Source organism: Oryctolagus cuniculus, chromosome 13 (genome assembly GCF_964237555.1).
Source record: "Oryctolagus cuniculus chromosome 13, mOryCun1.1, whole genome shotgun sequence".
Taxonomy (NCBI): Eukaryota; Metazoa; Chordata; class Mammalia; order Lagomorpha; family Leporidae; genus Oryctolagus; species Oryctolagus cuniculus.
Genome location: NC_091444.1, coordinates 69,916,832 through 69,934,928, shown reverse-complemented (window position 1 = coordinate 69,934,928; position 18,097 = coordinate 69,916,832). Strand labels below are relative to the sequence as shown.

Here is an 18,097-nt window from a genome sequence, read left to right as displayed (position 1 = left end):
CCCCTCTTCCAGGCCAGCTCTCTGCTGTGGCCAGGGAGTGCAGTGGAGGATGGCCCAGGTGCTTGGGCCCTGCACCCCATGGGAGACCAGGAAAAGCACCTGGCTCCTGGCTCCTGCCATCGGATCAGCGCGGTGCGCCGGCCGCAGCACGCTGGCCGCGGCGGCCATTGGAGGGTGAACCAACGGCAAAGGAAGACCTTTCTCTCTGTCTCTCTCTCTCACTGTCCACTCTGCCTGTCAAAAAAAAAAAAAAAAAGAAAGAAAGAAAAAGAATTTAAAAAATTGACATACAATTGGCCCAACTAACCAAAAAAAGAGGGAGAAGACTCAAATCAGTAAAATTAGAGATTAAAAAGGTAATACAACAATAGATACCAAAGAAATAAAGAGTCATCAGAAATTACTACAAAGAGCTGTATGCCAATAAATCAGAAAACCTAGAAGAAATAGATTCCTGGACACATACAACCTACCTAAATTGAACCATGAAAACACAGATAACCTAAACAGACCAATAACCAAAATGGAAATTCAATCAGTTATAAAGACTCTCCCAATAAAGAAAAGCCCAGGACCAGATGGCTTCACTGCTGAATTCAACCAGACATTTAAAGAACAACTAAATCCAATTCTTCTCAAGCTATTCAAAACAATTGAAAGGGAGGGAATACTCCTAAACCCTTTCTATGAAGCCAGCATCACCTTAATTCCTAATCCTGAAAAAAGATACAACAACGAGAAATAAAGACCCATTTCCCTGATGAACATAGACACAAAAATCCTCAATAAAATGTTAATCAATTGAATCCAAAAACACATCAGAAAGATCATTCATCCAGACCAAGTGGGATTTTTCCCTGGGATCCAGGGCTGGTTCAACATTCACAAATCAAGCAAAGGGATACATCACATTAACAAACTGCTGAACAAAAAACATATGATTATCTCAATAGATGCAGAGAAGGCATTTGATAAAATACAACACCCTTTCATAATAACTCTAAGCAAATTATGTATAGAAGGAACATTCCTCACCACAATCAAGGCAATGTATGACAAACCCATGGCCAGCATACTACTGAATGGGGAAACGTTGGAAGCACTCCCACTGAGATGACAGCAATGCCCAAAGTCACCATTACTATTCAATATAGTACTGGGAGTTTTAGCCAGAGGCATTAGGCAATAAAAAGAAGTCAGGCCAGTGCCGCGGCTCAATAGGTTAATCCTCTGCCTTGTGGCGCCAGCACACTGGGTTCCAGTCCCAGTCGGGGTGCCGGATTCTGTCCCAGTTGCCCCTCTTCCAGGCCAGCTCTCTGCTGTGGCCAGGGAGTGCAGTGGAGGATGGCCCAAGTGCTTGGGCCTTGCACCCCATGGGAGACCAGGATAAGTACCTGGCTCCTGCCATCGGATCAGCGCGGTGCGCCGGCCGCAGCGCACCGGCCACGCCGGCCATTGGAGAGTGACCCAACAGCAAAGGAAGACCTTTCTCTCTGTCTCTCTGTCTCTCACTGTCCACTCTGCCTGTCAAAAAAAAAAAAAAAAGAAGACGTCAAAGGGATACAAATTGGGAAGGAGGAAGTCAAACTATCCCTATTTGCAGATGACATGATTTTTTATATAGGGGGTCCAAAGAACTCAACTAAAAGAATATTGGAACTCAGAAGAGTTTGGTAAAGTAGCAGGATATAAAATCAACACAAAAAAAATCAACAGCCTTTGTATACCCAATGCCACGGCTGAGAAAGAACTTCTAAGATCAATCCCATTCACATTAGCTACAAAAAATCAAATACCTTGGAATAAACTTAACCAAGTATGTCAAAGATCTCTACAATAAGAATTACAAAACACTAAAGAAATAAATAGAAGATACAAAAAAATGGAAATCTTTCATGTTCATGGATTGGAAGAATCAATATCATCAAAATGTCCATTCTTCCGAAAGCAATTTACAGATTCAATGTAATACCAATCAAATACCAAATACATTCTTCTCAGATTTAGAAAAAATGATGCTAAAATTCATATGGAGGAATAGGAGAACACGAATAGCTAAAGCAATCCTATACAATAAAAACAAAGCCAGAGGCATAACAATACCAGATTACAAGACATACTACAGAGGAAAGGGCAAGCAGGGGGGCACCAGGAGACCTCATCTCCACAGGTGCGCGACACTGGCAGTCCTGGCTACCAAAGGAGACGCAGTCATAAGAGGCTTGGAGCTCAGTGAAAGGATCTATTTGGAAACAGAAAAGAAACCCACATCATCTTCCCCTCCACCCCCAGAAAACAGGCGATGTCCATGTGGCACCATCTTGAGGAAGAAGCCTGTGTCAGAATTCACACTGCCTGAGCACACAGGAGCTCTAGTGATGTTCTACCATACCAGCAAAAAGGAGTGCAGGCTCATGAGCCCAGTTAGATCTGGCAGTGCAGCTGAGACCCCAGCAGCCAAACCCATGCAGTGCTCTGCTCCACAGGGGACAGGTGGTTTAGAATAGCAAACAGATTTGTCCCCAGGTCACTTGAAGTAGGGACACTTGTCCCACAGACATAGGACCCCATCTCATCTCCCACTCCCTTCTTCCTGCCAGCTGAGGGCAGCATTCACTACCACTATGATCCATGGACTCCCGCCAGGACTGGCCAGGGTTTCCAAAATCCTGCCAGCACCCTCAGTGTTGCATGCCAAAGCCAGGACCATGAGACCCCACTGGGACTCCAGTCCCCTGCCCTGACTACTATCTACTACCACACTTTCCAAATGTAAGTAAAGCCAAAGACTAGACTACAGTGTCTGATTGTAACTAAAGCCAAAGCAGTGTAACAAACTGGCACTCTAGGTCAAGCTTCAGGAAAAATGCTTTCCCACAGTTACCATTTAAAAGCCATAAAGACAGCTGGCCCACCTGATGCACCGATGTCAGGACACAAGCAGTATGATAAAGCAAGGTCACAATATGCTTCCAAAGGAACACAACAAATCCTAGAAACATATCCCAAAAGAAAAGGATACCAATATAATAGCTGATAAAAAGTTCAAATAATAGGGCTGGCACTGTGGCATAACAGGTAAAGCCACCACCTGCAATGTCGGCCTATCATGTGTGCGCCAGTTCATGTCTTGGCTGCTCCACTTCTGTTCCAGATCCCTGCTAATGGCCCAGGAAAGCAGTGGAAGATGGCTCAAGTGCTTGGACCCCTGAACCCATGTGGGAGAGCTGGATGGAGTTCCTGACTCCTGGCTTCAGCCTGACCCAGCCCTGACTCTGTCACAACCATTTAGGGAGTGAACCAGTGGATGGAAGATTCTCTCTCCCTCTCTCTCTCTGTCTTTTTTTTAAAGATGTATTTATTTTATTGGAAAGTCAGAGTTACAAAGAGAGAGGAGAGTCAGAGAGAGAGAGAGAGAGAGAGAGAGAAAGAGGCCTTCCATCCCATGGTTACTCCCCAATTGGTCACAATGGCCGGAACTGTGCCGATCCCGAAGCCAGGAGCCAGGAGCTTCTTCTGGGTCTCCCATGCGGGTACAGGGGCCCAAAGACTTGCGTCATCTTCTACTGCTTTCCCAGGCCACAGCAGAGAGCTGTATCGGAAATGGAGCAGCTGGGTCTCAAACGGGAGTCCATATGGGATGCCAGTGCCTCAGGCCAGGGCATTAACCCGCTGGGCCACAGTGTCTTTCAAGTAAATAAATAAATATTTAAAAAGAGTGAAATAAAACCTTTAAAGAAATGATTCTAAAAACTGCAAGAGAAAAGCTCATTTAAGAGAATCCCTATTAGACTAGCAATGTATTTTGCAGCAGACATCTTACAGGCCAGAAGGAAATAATAGACTTCAAGTTCTACAGGAAAAAAAAATGGTCAACTAAGAATACTACAAGTGGGGGCCAACTCTGTGGCCTAATAGGTAAAGCTGCCTCCTGAAGTGCCGGCATCCCATATGGGCGCCAGTTCGAGTCCTGGCTGCTCCACTTCCCATCCAGCTCTCTGCTATGGCCTGGGAAAGCAGTGGAAGATGGTCCAAGTCCTTGGGCCACAGCACCCTTGTGGGAGACCCAGAAGAAGCTCCTGACTCCTTACTTTGGATCAATGCAGCTCCAGCTGTTGCAGACAATGGGGGAGTGAACCAGCAAATGGAAGACCTCTCTCTCTGTCTCTCTCTCTCTCTCTCTCTGCCTCTCTTTTTTCTCTGTGTAACTCTGACTTTCAAATAAAAATAAATAAATCTTTAAAAAAAAAAAAAGAGGGGCTGGTGCTGTGGCGTAGCAGGTAAAGCCGCCACCTGCAGTGCTAGCATCCTATATGGGCACTGGTTCGAGTCCTGGCTGCTCCACTTCCAATCCAGCTCTCTGCTGTGGCCTGGGAAAACAATAGAAGATGGCCCAAGCCCTTGGGTCCCTGCACCCACGTGGGAGACCCAGAAGAAGCTCCAGGCTTCTGGCTTCGGAAAGGTGCAGCTCTGGCTGTTGCGGCCAATTGGGAAGTGAACCAGCAGATGGAAGACCTCTCTCTCTCTCTCTCTATCTCTATCTCTATCTCTTTCTCTCTGCCTCCTCTCTCTCTGTGTAACTCTCTCGAATAAATAAATAAATCTTTAAAATAAAAGCTCTCTTTTAAAACAAAACAGAACAAAAAAAATACTACATGTGAAGGATAAGTAAAGACTTTCCAAGACAAATAAAAACTGAGGGAATTCCTGCCCCCAGATTATTCTTACAAAGATGCTTAGAGTCCTGTGCACAGAAGCAAAGGAAAGAACACGGCCGTCATGCAAGCAGAAACCCCGTTAGAAGAGCAGATGCCACCTTCTGCTGTCTTCCCAGCAGCATTAGGAAGAAGATGGATCAGAAGTGAAGTAGCCGACACTTGGCCTGGTACTCCCACATGGATGCCTGGCATCACAAACTATGCCTTAACCTGCTATGCCCCCACACCACCTGATTTAAGGACACACTTACAGGGCTATTGTAACCCAAACAGCATGGCAGTGGAATAAAAACAGATACACAGACCACAAAAATAAAAAATCCACACATCTACAGCCAACTGATTCTCAACAAAGATGCCAAAAGCATATGCTGAGAAAATGACAGCTCTTCAATAAGGGCTGCCAGTAAACAGGATATCCATGGAAAGAAAACTGAAATTTTGCCCACTCTCCACCTTTCATACTGTACAATAATCAACTTAAGAGTGATCAAAGATTGGCCAGCGCTGTGGCTCACTAGGCTAATCCTCCGCCTTGTGGCGCCAGCACACCAGGTTCTAGTCCTGGTCGGGGCGCCAGATTCTGTCCCGGTTGCCCCTCTTCCAGGCCAGCTCTCTGCTGTGGCCAGGGAGTGCAGTGGAGGATGGCCCAGGTACTTGGGCCCTGCACCCCATGGGAAACCAGGATAAGTACCTGGCTCTTGCCATCGGATCAGCGCGGTGCGCCGGCCGCGGCAGCCATTGGAGGGTGAACCAACGGCAAAAAGGAAGACCTTTCTCTCTGTCTCTCTCACTGTCCACTCTGCCTGTCAAAAAAAAAAAAAAGTTATCAAAGACCTAAATGCAAGACCTGAAACTACAAACCTACTGGAAGAAAACAGGGGAAACATTTTAAGACATCTATAGGCACTGTTTTTGCTCAAACCCCGAAAGTACAAGCAACAACAGGAAAAGTAGACAAATGGGATTATATCAGAGCAAGATGCTTCTGCACAGCAAAGGGAAGGATCAACTGAGAAAAACAGGTAACTGACAGCATGGGAGAAAAACTCTGCAAACTACTAATCTGACAAAGCTTTTTAAAAATAAAAGATTCATTTATTTATTTGAGAGGCAGAATTACAGACAGAGAGAAGGAGAGGCAGAGAGAGAGAGAGCAGTCTTCCATCAGCTGGTTCACTTCCCAAATGGCCACAACAACTGGAGCTGGGCTGATCCGAAGCGAGGAGCCAGGAGCTTCTTCTGGGTCTCCCATGTGGGTGCAGGGGCCCAAGCACTTGGACCATCTTCCACTGCTTTCCCAGGTCATAGCAGAGAACTGGATCAGAAATGGAGCAACTGGGACACAAATTGGCACTCATATGGAATGCCAGCACTGCTGACAGTGGCTTAACCTACTATGCCACAGGAGCCAGCCCCCTGACAAAGCTTTGACATTCAGAATATACTCATATAAGGAACTCAAAAAAAAAAAAAAAAAACAAAAAACTCAATCAATTATAAAATGGAGGAATGATATGAATATAATTCAAATGACCAACAAATTTATTAGTTTATGAGAAAATGAAAATCAAAACCACAACAAAATATTTACCCCCAGTTAGGCTATTAGCAAAAATAATGATGATAATAACAATAAAAGGGGCAGGCATTGTGGTACAGTGGGTTAAGCTGCTGCTTGGGATGCCTACATCCCATAATAGATTTCTGGTTCAAGTCCCAAGTCTCAGCTGCTCTGCTTCTAATCCAGCTTTCTGCAACATGCCTGGGAGGCAGCAGATGATGGCTCACGTACTTGAGTCCCTGCCATCCATGTGAGAGACCCATATGGAGTTTCTGGTTCCTGGCTTTTAGCAAGGCTCAGTCCCAGCTGTTCTGGATATCTGGGAAGTGGGCCAGCAAATGAAGACTCACTCTCTCTCTCTCCCTTTCAAATAAATAAATCACTTACAAATAACAAATGCTGGCAAGAATGCGGAGAAACGGGAACTCTGATGCTCTGCTGGTGGGAATGTAAATTATTACAGCCATTATGGAGAACAGTATGGAGCTTTCTCAAAAAAACAAGAGTAGACCTACATATAGGCCAGCTATCCTACTTCAGAGTACATATTCAAGGAAATGAAATCAGCATAGCACATAGATATCTGCACTCCCATGTTTACTACTGCACTATTCACATGGAGTCAACCTATCTGCCTCACAACAGATGAATAGATCCAAAACTGTGGTAAGCATACATGTTTGATTAATACTCAGCAACAGAAAAGAACAGCAATTAAGAGATCCACATCCCACATCCAAGCACTGGAGTTTGATTCGCAGCTCCTGCTCCTGATTCCAGCTCCCTATGAATGCAGACTTTGGAAGCAGCAGTGTAGGCTCAAGTGACTGGGCTCCTGCCACCCATGTGACAGACCTGGAATTAGTTCTCATCTCCTGGCTTCAGCCCCAGCCCAACCTTGCTGGTTGTGAGCATTTGGGAGTGAACTGGCAGGTGGGACCCTGCTCGTGTGTCTGTGTGTGTGAGCATAATAAATAATTTTAACTAAAAACGATAGCCTATTATTTGCAACAAAATGGATGTAGCTGGAGGACAGCAAGTGAAGTGAAATAAGTCAGATGCAGGAAAACAAATATCACACCTTCTGTCATATAGGGGCAGGCTAAACAAGTCTACCTGAACGTAGATTTTTGATTACTAGAGGCTGGGAAAGGTAAAAGGAAAAGGGAGGGAGGGCAGTTGGAATAGAGTTACTACAACACAATCAGACAGAAGGAGTAAGTTCTAGTGTTCTAGAGCACAGTGGTGTGATTATAGTTCACAACAACCTAGAATATATTTTATGAATGAATAGAAGATAGAGGCTCAAGGCTCCAAATCTCACAAGGAGATGAGGAAAAAATGAGATGGATATGTTTATTATCCTCATTTGTTCCATATACATAATGTACATTTACTGAACTATCACACTGTACCCCATAAATATGAACAATTATATAATGTTTCAATAAAATTTCCCCCCCAAAAAAAGTTTAAGGAGGTAAAATGCTAACTGATTTGATCATTATACATTGTATGTATGTATCTAATCATCACTCCATACACCATAATATGTACAATTAAAATTAAAAAGTAAGATATCCTTTGTAATAAACTGATAAATCTAAGAGTTTCTCTGCATTCTGTGAGCTTTCTAGTCAATTTATCAAATGCAAGGGATGGATTGTGGGAACCTCAATTCACAGATGGTGATGAGCACAGGTAAAACAAGTGGGGGCTTGCAGTTGGCAAGTGGGGGTCAGTCATGGCACTGAGCCCTTAACCTGTGGGGCGTGACCTAGCTCCAGGTCCACAGAGCCAGAACTGAACGAATTGGGTGGCATCCAGCTGGTGTCTGCTTCAACACGGATTGGTTGTTGCTAGGGAGAAACCCTCACACACTTCTTGGTAACCAGAAAAGTCTTCTGGGTTGATTGTTTGGTGAGAGTATAAGAAAAACTAAGTTTGTTGTTTTGTTTCCCTCTACAAGCCTAGACCCTCCCTGCCTAGATTTGGGGTTAACGTCGGGCGTGGTGTTGGGGGCCAGGCACCAAGGTGTCTAGACAGTGAATCTGCATCCTTAGGGTATACCAGCAAAAAGGTGTATCTGCATCTTCCTGTTTCGAATTTGGCTCTGCTTACTCACTGAATAGAGCAACGTCAACCCCTTCTTACGGGTAAATCCAGTTTTTCACCAGGATGACAGCCTTCCTGGTCTTGGGCACAAACCTTCTCTCAGACCCTCTCCCAGTCCACCTGAGATGTCGCCAGAGCCCTAGGACTCGGAAAGCCGGCTTGATCCAGACCTGGTGCTCCCGCTCAGACGCTGCGTCCTTATTTAAGACGCCTTCCCACTGTGCTTGCCGAACAAACCATTCTCCCTCGTCCTGTTTTCTCCCTTTCAATGCTACTGTCCAATCCGGAAGCACTTCTCCGCCTCCGGTGTATCATTACCAGTCCTCCCCACCTCAGCAAAGACGGCTTCCCAGAAATAATCCAGGTCAATCCATCCATTAATCCCACTTGCCTGGGGCACCTGCACCATCCAGGTGTTAACAGGTACAGGAGAACAAGAGCCTACGTTTGTTTTCAAAGAAAGCCCTGTTTTTACGGGGAAAATTGGATGGGAAGCGAAGTATGCTTAACCATATCTGGATGTAAAGCTTTAAAAAACAAAACCAAAAAAAAAAAAAAAAAAAAAAAGCAGAGATAAATGCTTCTATCTCAGGGTATCTGGGACCCTCCTTCCTCTTTCCTTAGGGCATAGCGACCCCTCGTGGCTCCGGCCTTATAAATTCCCGCAGGCACAGAAGGGAAGACCGGCTCTGCCTTTTCGCTTAATTCTAAACCTGTTTTAATTAACGCCCGGTGGCAGACACCTCAGTCACTTCCGATTCGCTCGGCGGCGGCCCCGGCCCTGTGCGATGCGCGGGGAAGGGACGCTGGGACGCACGCAGAGAGGAGGAGGGGCGGGGCGTCGGGGAGGGGGCGTGGCCGGGGAAAATCCCCGGCGGAGACCGGCGGCCGGTGCTGCGGTCAGCTGAGCGCGCGGGGCGGGTCGCGAGGCCGCGCGTCAGCCCCACCGAGGCTGCCGGAGCCCTGCGGCCCCTGCCGTCACCCCGGCGCCGGCCCCCTGGGCGGCGTCAGCATCCGGATCCGGAGCTCTGCCCCCGTGGCACAATGCCGACGAAGCTGTGACCCCGAGGGAGGCCGAGCGCCGGCGGCCGGTGAGCCGGAACCGGGGGCGGGGTGGCAGGGACTGGACAGAAGAAGGTGCCTCCTTCTCTGGTAGGCGCCTCTCCGCCCGGGAGGCGGTTTCCGCCGCCCCTTTTCCCTGCGACTCCGAGCCTGTCGGGGTGAGGGTGGCCCGGCGTGGGGCGTCCCTCGTCTGGTGGGATGGCTGCTGCGGGAGGGTCTCCAGGCCCCGGGAGAGCCTGGCCTGGTGTGACAGGGCAGCGGGGGTGGCCACCCCCAAGAGCCCTTGTCCCCCTCCCCCAGCCTGGTAAAGATAGGGACCCGACTGGCCGCTAGTGACTTCCCCTGCAGGTCCCCGAGGTGGTTTGAGGGCGAGGTCGTCTCGAGGGTTGGGAATGACTGTGCAGCCAGTTCTTTAGCATAAGGAGGAAGTGGTGAAAAGACCACCTTTGGAGGACAAGGAAACACTGCCCTGGGGTGAGGATCAGGGCGAAGAGCAGTGATCCCCCCTCTAGTGCGCGCGGGGCTTGCTGAATTGCAAGCCCGATGTGGCTGGGGGAGCCTGCGCGGGTGTGTGCGACTGAATGTCAATATTGTTCTACCGCCCATCGGGAATGCCTAAGCCGTAAGCACTGCCCCAAGGAAAATGAAACCTAGGTTGTGGCCTGGCCTCCACCACCGGGAACTACAGTCCTGGAAGCGTTAAGGGATGAGATGGAAAACTAGAGTCTTCACAGAGTGAGGCAGTGTAAGGGCACTGCTGGCCTTCCCAGCTGATTGGCAAGGTGGTGCTGCTAACCAGAAGCCACCTTGCTCTTTTGACCTAGGGAGCCCCAGCTGCTGCGCAGGACAGACCCGGTTGATGTGGGGCTGGGGAGGTTCCGGAGCAGGGACTAAAGGCCAGGGACTGCCCTGGAATGGACAGGACGTGAGCAGTTGAAATGTGGCCCGTGAAGAAAGGACAGTGACTGGGTGGAGTCTGCGGGGTGACTTTTGATCTGTTTTTCTACTGGGCCAGTTTTAGAAGTTATGTATTGTGTACAACACTATGAAAGAAAGAGCTTTTTAGTTTTCATATTATGCTATGGAAAAACAGCTTTTTAGTTTGCATATTATGCTATGGAATATAGTTAACCTTCCCCCATTCCTCCAAAATACAGATGTTCTTCTTGTACTGGTCGGTGTATTACTTCCCACTGAACCCCTCCCTAGGTACTGACAGATACTTCCCCACAAAATACACCTTCTTCTCCCCAAACCCTGCGGTCCCTAGGTGTTCTATACTTGACATATTTGATAAGTTCTTTAGAATTTTATGGAATCGTTAAACCAAAATCTAAAGGAAAGAGTCAAAATTAAACTCGATTTTAAAATTATTTACTTATTTTTTTTATTTTGTGGAAAGGCAGAGAGACAATGAACTTCCATCTACTGGTTCACTATCAAATGCCTGTAACACCTGGGGCTGGACCAGACCTGAATCCAGGTCTCCCACTTGAGTGGCAGGGGCCCAAGTTCTTGGGCCATCACCTGCTGCCTTCCAGGGTGCACATTAGCAGGAAGCCAGAATCTGAAGTGAAGCTGGGACTCGAACCCAGCCACTCATTTTGTTTTGTTTCATTTTATTTGAAAGGCAGAGAGAGAGAGGAAGAGCGAGGTTTTTCTTCTGCTGGTTTACTCCCTCAAATGCCTACAGCAGCTAGGGCTCCATCAAGAGCTCCATCCAGGTCTGCCATGGAAGTGGCAGGGATCTAAGCACTTGAGCCACCATTCTGCTGCCTCCCAAGGTACACATTAGCAGGCAGCTGCATTGGAAACAGAGTTGCTGGGATTTGAACCAGGCACTGGGATACTGGCTGCTTATGTCCCAAGCAGTGACTTAACCGCCTAAGCAGCATCTTAACCATTGTGCCAGACACCTACAATTAAACTTATTTTTAAAAAAATAAAAATCAGTTAGAAAGTTTATTTTTAAAGTCTTCATTTTTCCACTGTGATATGTGTGAGGATTGAGTATTAGAATATGTATTAGGAAATAATATCCAGATGCCTTCATAGTAATATAAAAAAGTTTTAATTTTTAAAAGAAATCTTAGAAGCTGATTTCAGGAGTCTGGAAATGAATGCCAAAGAATTGTGGAAAACTTCAACAATACTAGCATAATGCATTTGTCACACAGCATAAATCATTTTATAGATGTTTAACTTAAAAAATACCTCACTATATTTTGGTTTTATTTATTTATTTTTGACAGGTAGAGTTATAGACAGTGAGAGAGAGAGACAGAGAGAAAGGTCTTCCGTTGGTTCACTCCCCAAATGGCCGCCACAGCCGGCGCTGTGCTGATCCAAACCCAGGAGCCAGGTGCTTCTTCCTGGTCTCCCACGCAGGAGCAGGTGCCCAAGCACTTGGGACATCCTCTCCTGCCCTCCCGGGCCACAGCAGAGAGCTGGACCAGAAGAGGAGCAACTGGGACTAGAACCCAGCGCCCATATGGGATGCCAGTACCACAGACAGAAGATCAACCAAGTGAGCCACGGCGCCAGCCATTTTGGTTTTATTTTAACAAACACCCAGGTTCTGCTGTGTGCCAATCTCTAGAGTGAACAAAATGGAGATGACATAGACTGACATAGAAGATGACAGTAATTATGGGAAGGGTCAGGAGGTAAAAGTGCAGAGTGTTCTTGGGTGCTCAGAGGAAGAACAGTTCATTTTACACAATATGCCATATTTAAATTGGACATTGAACTCTATCCCAGGCAAAAGCAGCGCAGTCATTTCCCTCAGAGGACAGAGGGTGGCATGCCCATGAGGATACTGGGTATGTCTGCGGTGCAGGGCAGGAGTGGGGCTGTGATCTTAGAAACTGAAGGATACTTTTTACAGGATTGTGAATGATCACCATTTGCCAGATGAGTCGAAAGATGATTTCAAGAGTAGGTGTGGTTAGCATAGCAGTTGACACCGTTTGAGATGCCTGTATCCCACATCAGAGAGCCAGAGTTAGCGTCCTGGCTCCACTTCTGATCCAGCTTCTTACTAATGCAAACACCGTGAGGCAGTGGGTGATGGCTGAAGTACATGGGTCCCTGTGCACTCACATGGGGGACAGTTCTTGTACCCTTCCTGGTTTCAACCCAGCCTAGCCTAGCCTTACTTCTTGCAGGCTTTTGGAGAGTGGACAAGCATATGGGAGATCTTCTCTCTTTCTCTCTCTGTCTCTCTCTCTCCCCTCTTTGAAATTAACATTTTAAAAGTAAATAAATAAATAATTAAAATAATCACAAGAGATCAGGTGACTTCCCAAGGCCAAACATCTGGCTAGTGTATGAGTGACTTTTCTACTGTCTCCCCTAGTGCAAACCATGCTTTTTCTGTTGTGTCCTTATAAAATGGGGGCGACCTGGAAAACTGAGAAGTACTGTTAAAACAACTAGAACCATTTTAATGGTGTTATGGTTGTATCTGTAGACTTGGTAGAGGAATAAAGGAAGTCCAAATAGAAAAAATTCTGAACAATTTTCAAAGCAACATCTTTCTTTTCCTTCTTTCCTTTCCCCCTCTTCCCCTCTGTTTCTCTCCCTTTCTCATCCCTTCTCTTCCTTTCCCCTTCCTCTGGGGAAACCATTAAGGAGAAATGTGTATATATAATGAGATGAACCAACACATTTCCAGATACCTGTGTAGATAGTTTTTTTTAAAAAAAAAAAAACCTGCTGGATGCTTCCACAGCCTATGCAAAGTGTACTGTAGTAACTGAATACCTGAGGAAATTTAATGTTGATGAGTAAATGAGAGATTAAGGAAGATTTTTATCCTTAGGTCTATTGCCTAGTATTTTAGTGCTGCTCTACAAAATAGGTGGGAACACCATGATTTGGTAAAACCCCGTTTTTGTGTCTCAGTAACACCAAGCTCATTCTGTGCAAAAATGACTTTGTGGAAAATAAAAAATGCAGTTTATCCAAATTGAGGTTTCTTTTCAGAGGAGATAAAGAAAACAATCTATTTGAGTCATCTAACGCTAAGCAATTGTACACTGCAGTACTATACCTTTCTAAATCAAGCCAGATGTGTAAAACCTAGAAAAGGCTTGAAATTGAGTAATGTGCTTTATCAGCTCTTTTTACTTCATCAAGTTGCCGTCCACATTATGTAACTTCTTGAGACTTCTTTGTTCTGCCTGCTTTAGGTGGAAGTCATGCAGGCAGTCACCTGATGTCCCTGGTGATGGTAGCACTGTCTCTGATTACCTACGAGTTGCAGAGTACCAGGAGAGCAACACTGCATTCCATGTGTTTGGTATCCTTTTGATGTATGGATACCAAGCGTATATGTAGATGTAATGATCCAGTTAGAAATCAGAGAGCAGGCAATTCTCTTGCCTTTATCTTCCATGACTGATTTCATATGTAGTGAACTCTGCAACTGAAATAGGTCATGCAGGTTCCATAATCATGAGAGCTGATGGGTCTAACTGAGAGCAGTACTCTTCCTCTATTAGAAACAGAATGCTGGGCCCGGTGCTGTGGCGTAGCCGGTAAAGCTGCTGCCTATAGTGCCAGCATCCCATATGGGCACTGGTTCAAGTCCCAGATGCTCCACTTCCAATCCAGCTCTCTGCTATGACTTGTGAAAGCAGTAGAAGATGGCCCAAGCTCTTGGTCCCTGCACCCATGTGGAAGACCTGGAAGAAGCTCCTGGCTTTGGACCAGCCCATTTCCAACCATTGCAGATATTTGTGTAGTGAACCAACAGATGGAAGACTGACTCTGTCTCTCTCTGCCTCTCTGTAACTCTCCAACTCTGCCTTTCAAATAAATAAATAAATGTTAAAAAAAAGAAAGAAAGAAACAGAATGCTCATATCCAGTTTCCCTTCTGAACCCAGGGCCTTTAGTGGTGTCTGTGGCTTTCTGCATTATCACACTGTATCACTACATCACTGCTTACTTGTTGGAAAAATGGATTTAAAATGGTCTTGGAAACGTTAAGTATCTTGGAAGTAACAATATTATCTTTTTGCAGGCATTTCTATGAACTGTAGCCAAATTTCACTTTTACAGAGTGGGAGAGGGGACGTACACAGGGTCGGGGAGGAGTTGCCTTTGCTTTGTATTGTATTATAACCTGTGCACATCAGTTCTTGATGGAGAGACATCATTTTCATGAAGTGTGAGGATGCAAATTTTTGCTGATAGCATGTAGCCAGTCATTGGAAAGATGTCAGTGTTTGCCCAGGTGGTAGGTAATTCTAATGGGAAGTTGGGATTCCCTCATGTGTTTTATATGTCCACACTGATCCCCCTTCAAAATAAGGTGGTATGTATAAAATAATTTTCAGAATATGCAATAACATACCAAGATGTCTTCATCTTTTTAGTGTGCATTGAAAGTGCAATACTGAAGGCTTAATATCTGATGGCACCTTTGTTGAATTGCAGTCATCCTTGACACCTGATTGTACCACTTACTTACCTTGGATAAGCTATATACCTCGATGCACTCAGCATCGTCACCTACAAAATAGCTACCCAACATAAGGTGTGGTCATTCAACACATAGTAAGCATTCAAAAAGTGTTAATTCTGCCTTTTCTGTTAACCAAAAATACAAAAAATAAAATAGGGAGATGTTTAACAACATCATTGAGAAATAATTCATGTACCATACAATTCACTCAAAATAAAAAGATTTGAACTTAGTGATTTGTATGGGAAAGTTTGATACTTTGCCCAAATCTACAAATCTTGTGATTATATCTTTCCTTTCTTCCTCTATTTCTTAAATCCTCACTGTATATGTATAACTCACGCTGTTATATACTCTATATACTGATACAACATGAACATACATATACACGTATCTTCTTGAAACTAGAGCAAACTTTTTTTTTGCTTAAAAGAAAGAATTGAAAATGTTCACAATGTAATTGGAGAACAAATAGGAAACTCTGAGAACCCAATATTAGCACTTGCAAAGGAAGTCCTGGGGACTCCTGGCAGTAGGGAACAGCTATATTTTCTGTTTGTGACTTTTTCATAGGAACTGCTGCCATGTCCCACCAACCTCTCAGCTGCCTGACCAAGAAGGAAGAAAGCCCCAATGAAACCACAGGAAATGGACCCCCGAGTCTGGCTCACTCAAACCTGGACACTTTCACGCCAGAAGAGCTGCTGCAGCAGATGAAAGAGCTCCTCACTGAGAACCATCAGCTGAAAGGTGAGCAGGTGTTTTGCATTGGCCCTGGGCCTTCATGACAGGCAGTCCCTTTGTAATGAGGTTTGCAGGTGAGCTCCCTTTGCTGTTTCCCTTGGGGAGAGAAAGATCATAGCATTTAGCCTCTGGTAAGGCTAACATAGCTTCTGTTGGTTACTTCTGAAATTAGGTAAGAATAAAAAGTATTATGTGTATCACAAGGAAATAACATAATGACAGCACATTTTAAAGGAAAAATAAAGGCTGCCATGATTACAGCGTTAGTCCTAAATAACACCTTATAAAGGGAAGGCATTCTGATATCTCAAGCTGTGGATTTTGACAGGGCCAGTGTTGAAATCTAAGAGTAATAAGACCTTCTTCAGTCCCTAGTTGTAAATAGTTATCTGTAGTATAAGTACCCATATCTATGTTACTTTTTGGAACTTTCAAAGGACTGGAAATGACATTGGACCCACTAGTCAAGTCTAGAAGTCAAACTACTCACCTCACTACAGTTCTTGTCTTGTTAGCCTTTGGGCCCAGGCCAAGCACGGCATTTCTACATTCAGTTATGTGGTGAAGTGGGCTGTGGGGTTTAGCTCACCAAATGAAGTCCACTGTCTTAAACGGTGACTCCCTCCCCCTGAACCCCACACAGAAGCCATGAAGCTAAATAATCAAGCCATGAAAGGACGATTTGAGGAGCTTTCCGCCTGGTCAGAGAAACAGAAGGAAGAACGCCAGTTCTTTGAGCTACAGAGCAAAGAATCCAAAGAGCGCATAATGGCCTTGAGTCATGAAAATAAGAAATTGAAGGAAGAACTTGGAAAACTAAAAGGGGAATTGGAGAAGTCATTTGAGGTGAGCAGACTTTTCGGTTGTGATTTTATTTTCTGAATATTTGCAGTAGAATCTTATTTATCTAGACCCCTCTGTCAAAATCTTTCACAGTTCAGGCTAGAATGGTGTTTCACATGGTTTGGAAAGAAGTGTTTTTGCTCAAAAGACTGGTTGAAGTTTTGAGAATCACCTATAATTTATATTAGGGAAAAATTTTTGTAAAGCTTTAATCATACTGGTTTTGGTCAAAAGAATGTTAAGGTGGCTTAGGTGGAACCTCTGACTAGAAACATCTGATTTTTAGTTTAAGTCTTTGATATAAAATTTCATTTTGAAAGTCTGTTATTCATAATCTTTACTTCTTGACCCTATCTTTTCTCTAAGGGCAATAAAATGGAAAATATTCACTTTACACTTTCGTTTTGAAAAATATTTGGCAAATGTCATGTGATGAGAGGATGTAATTGAAGGAGACATACATTTTTGTTGACCCAAAGAACCTAGGAAATGTGCTCATACCTAACAGTAGATTTCAAAGATTATAGTGAAAAAACAAACCAGACATGGTTGAAATCCCTACCAGTACTGCAAGACTCACTGGGTATTATAGGTGGACATCTGCTGTGCATTTTCCCCCAGTCCTGGCACTAACCCTTTGAACATACAGCACTGGGTTGGTAGAAGGAGCATTTATTCTGAATATCAGTGATTTTTCTTGATGTATAAATTCTTGGATGAATAAATAAAGAAAACAAAGAAAGAAAATAATAGAAAAGGGGAGATGATATAGAGTGATTTACAACATAAAAAGTAATTTAGAAAAACATGAAAGTTCTTATCAGTGAACTTAACTCATCAATTCCTGGTCATGGGGTGATGAAAGCTTTAATAAGCTTATATGTGAATTAGACGTATTTTATTGTCAGTAAGATATATCACATTTGTTCTTTCAACTTGTTTTACCATCTTAAAATTATTAAGTTGTCTCTTTGGGAAAAAAATTTTCATTATGTAAATATTTTTGAGGTAGGCTTCTTTAAGAATTGATACCCTGGGATTGATGAATAATTTTCTACTCACTGGAAAAATAGACATTGTTTTCCTTCCTTGGTTTTTGGAGTGTGAGATGACAGTTGACTTCAGCCTGCTGGAATCTGTCACATTGAAGCCAAGAAGGAGGCTTCCAGAAGCAGTCTTTCTGTCTGAGAAAGTCTACTTTCAGGTTTTCCTGCGAGGTTCCAGAACTAGAAGAACTTGAGATCAGAAACTACAGCACTGGACTGCTGCTTTCAAGGCAGATGGTCAGTGGCTCAAGCTCCAAGCATGACTCAGCCAGGAGTTGGGGTTCTTGGCAGAGGGACAGTGGTCACTCTTGGTTGTTTTTTTTTTTTTTTTAATACTTATTTATTTATTTGAAAGTCAGAATTACAGATAAAGGTGGAGGGGAGGAGAGAGAAATCTTCCATACACTGATTCACTCCCCAAATGGCCACAATAGCCAGGTCTGGGCCAGGCCAAAGCCAGGAGCCAGGAACTTCATCCAGGCCTCCCACATCAGTGCAGGGGCCCAAGCACTTAGGCCATCCTCCACTGCTTT

The 18,097-nt window shown here is 44.6% G+C and overlaps 1 protein-coding gene across 15 annotated transcripts in view; it reads left to right on the top strand.

Annotated features, from left to right (window-relative positions):
• The first annotated feature begins 9,276 nt into the window (after positions 1–9,276).
• OPTN (optineurin) overlaps positions 9,277–18,097 on the top strand; it is a 70,164-nt gene continuing 61,343 nt past the window's right edge. For 7 of the 15 annotated variants that reach the window (XM_070055694.1, XM_070055690.1, XM_070055691.1 and 4 more), the window contains exons 1-3: positions 11,716–11,986; positions 15,505–15,681; positions 16,319–16,521. In XM_070055694.1, coding sequence (XP_069911795.1) covers positions 11,776–11,986; positions 15,505–15,681; positions 16,319–16,521 — 591 coding nt within the window. In that variant the 5' untranslated portion in view covers positions 11,716–11,775. Of the gene's footprint in view, positions 9,550–11,715; positions 11,987–15,504; positions 15,682–16,318; positions 16,522–18,097 lie in introns of those variants that run through there. The other 8 variants (XM_070055701.1, XM_070055696.1, XM_070055700.1 and 5 more) reach the window with 2 other exon arrangements.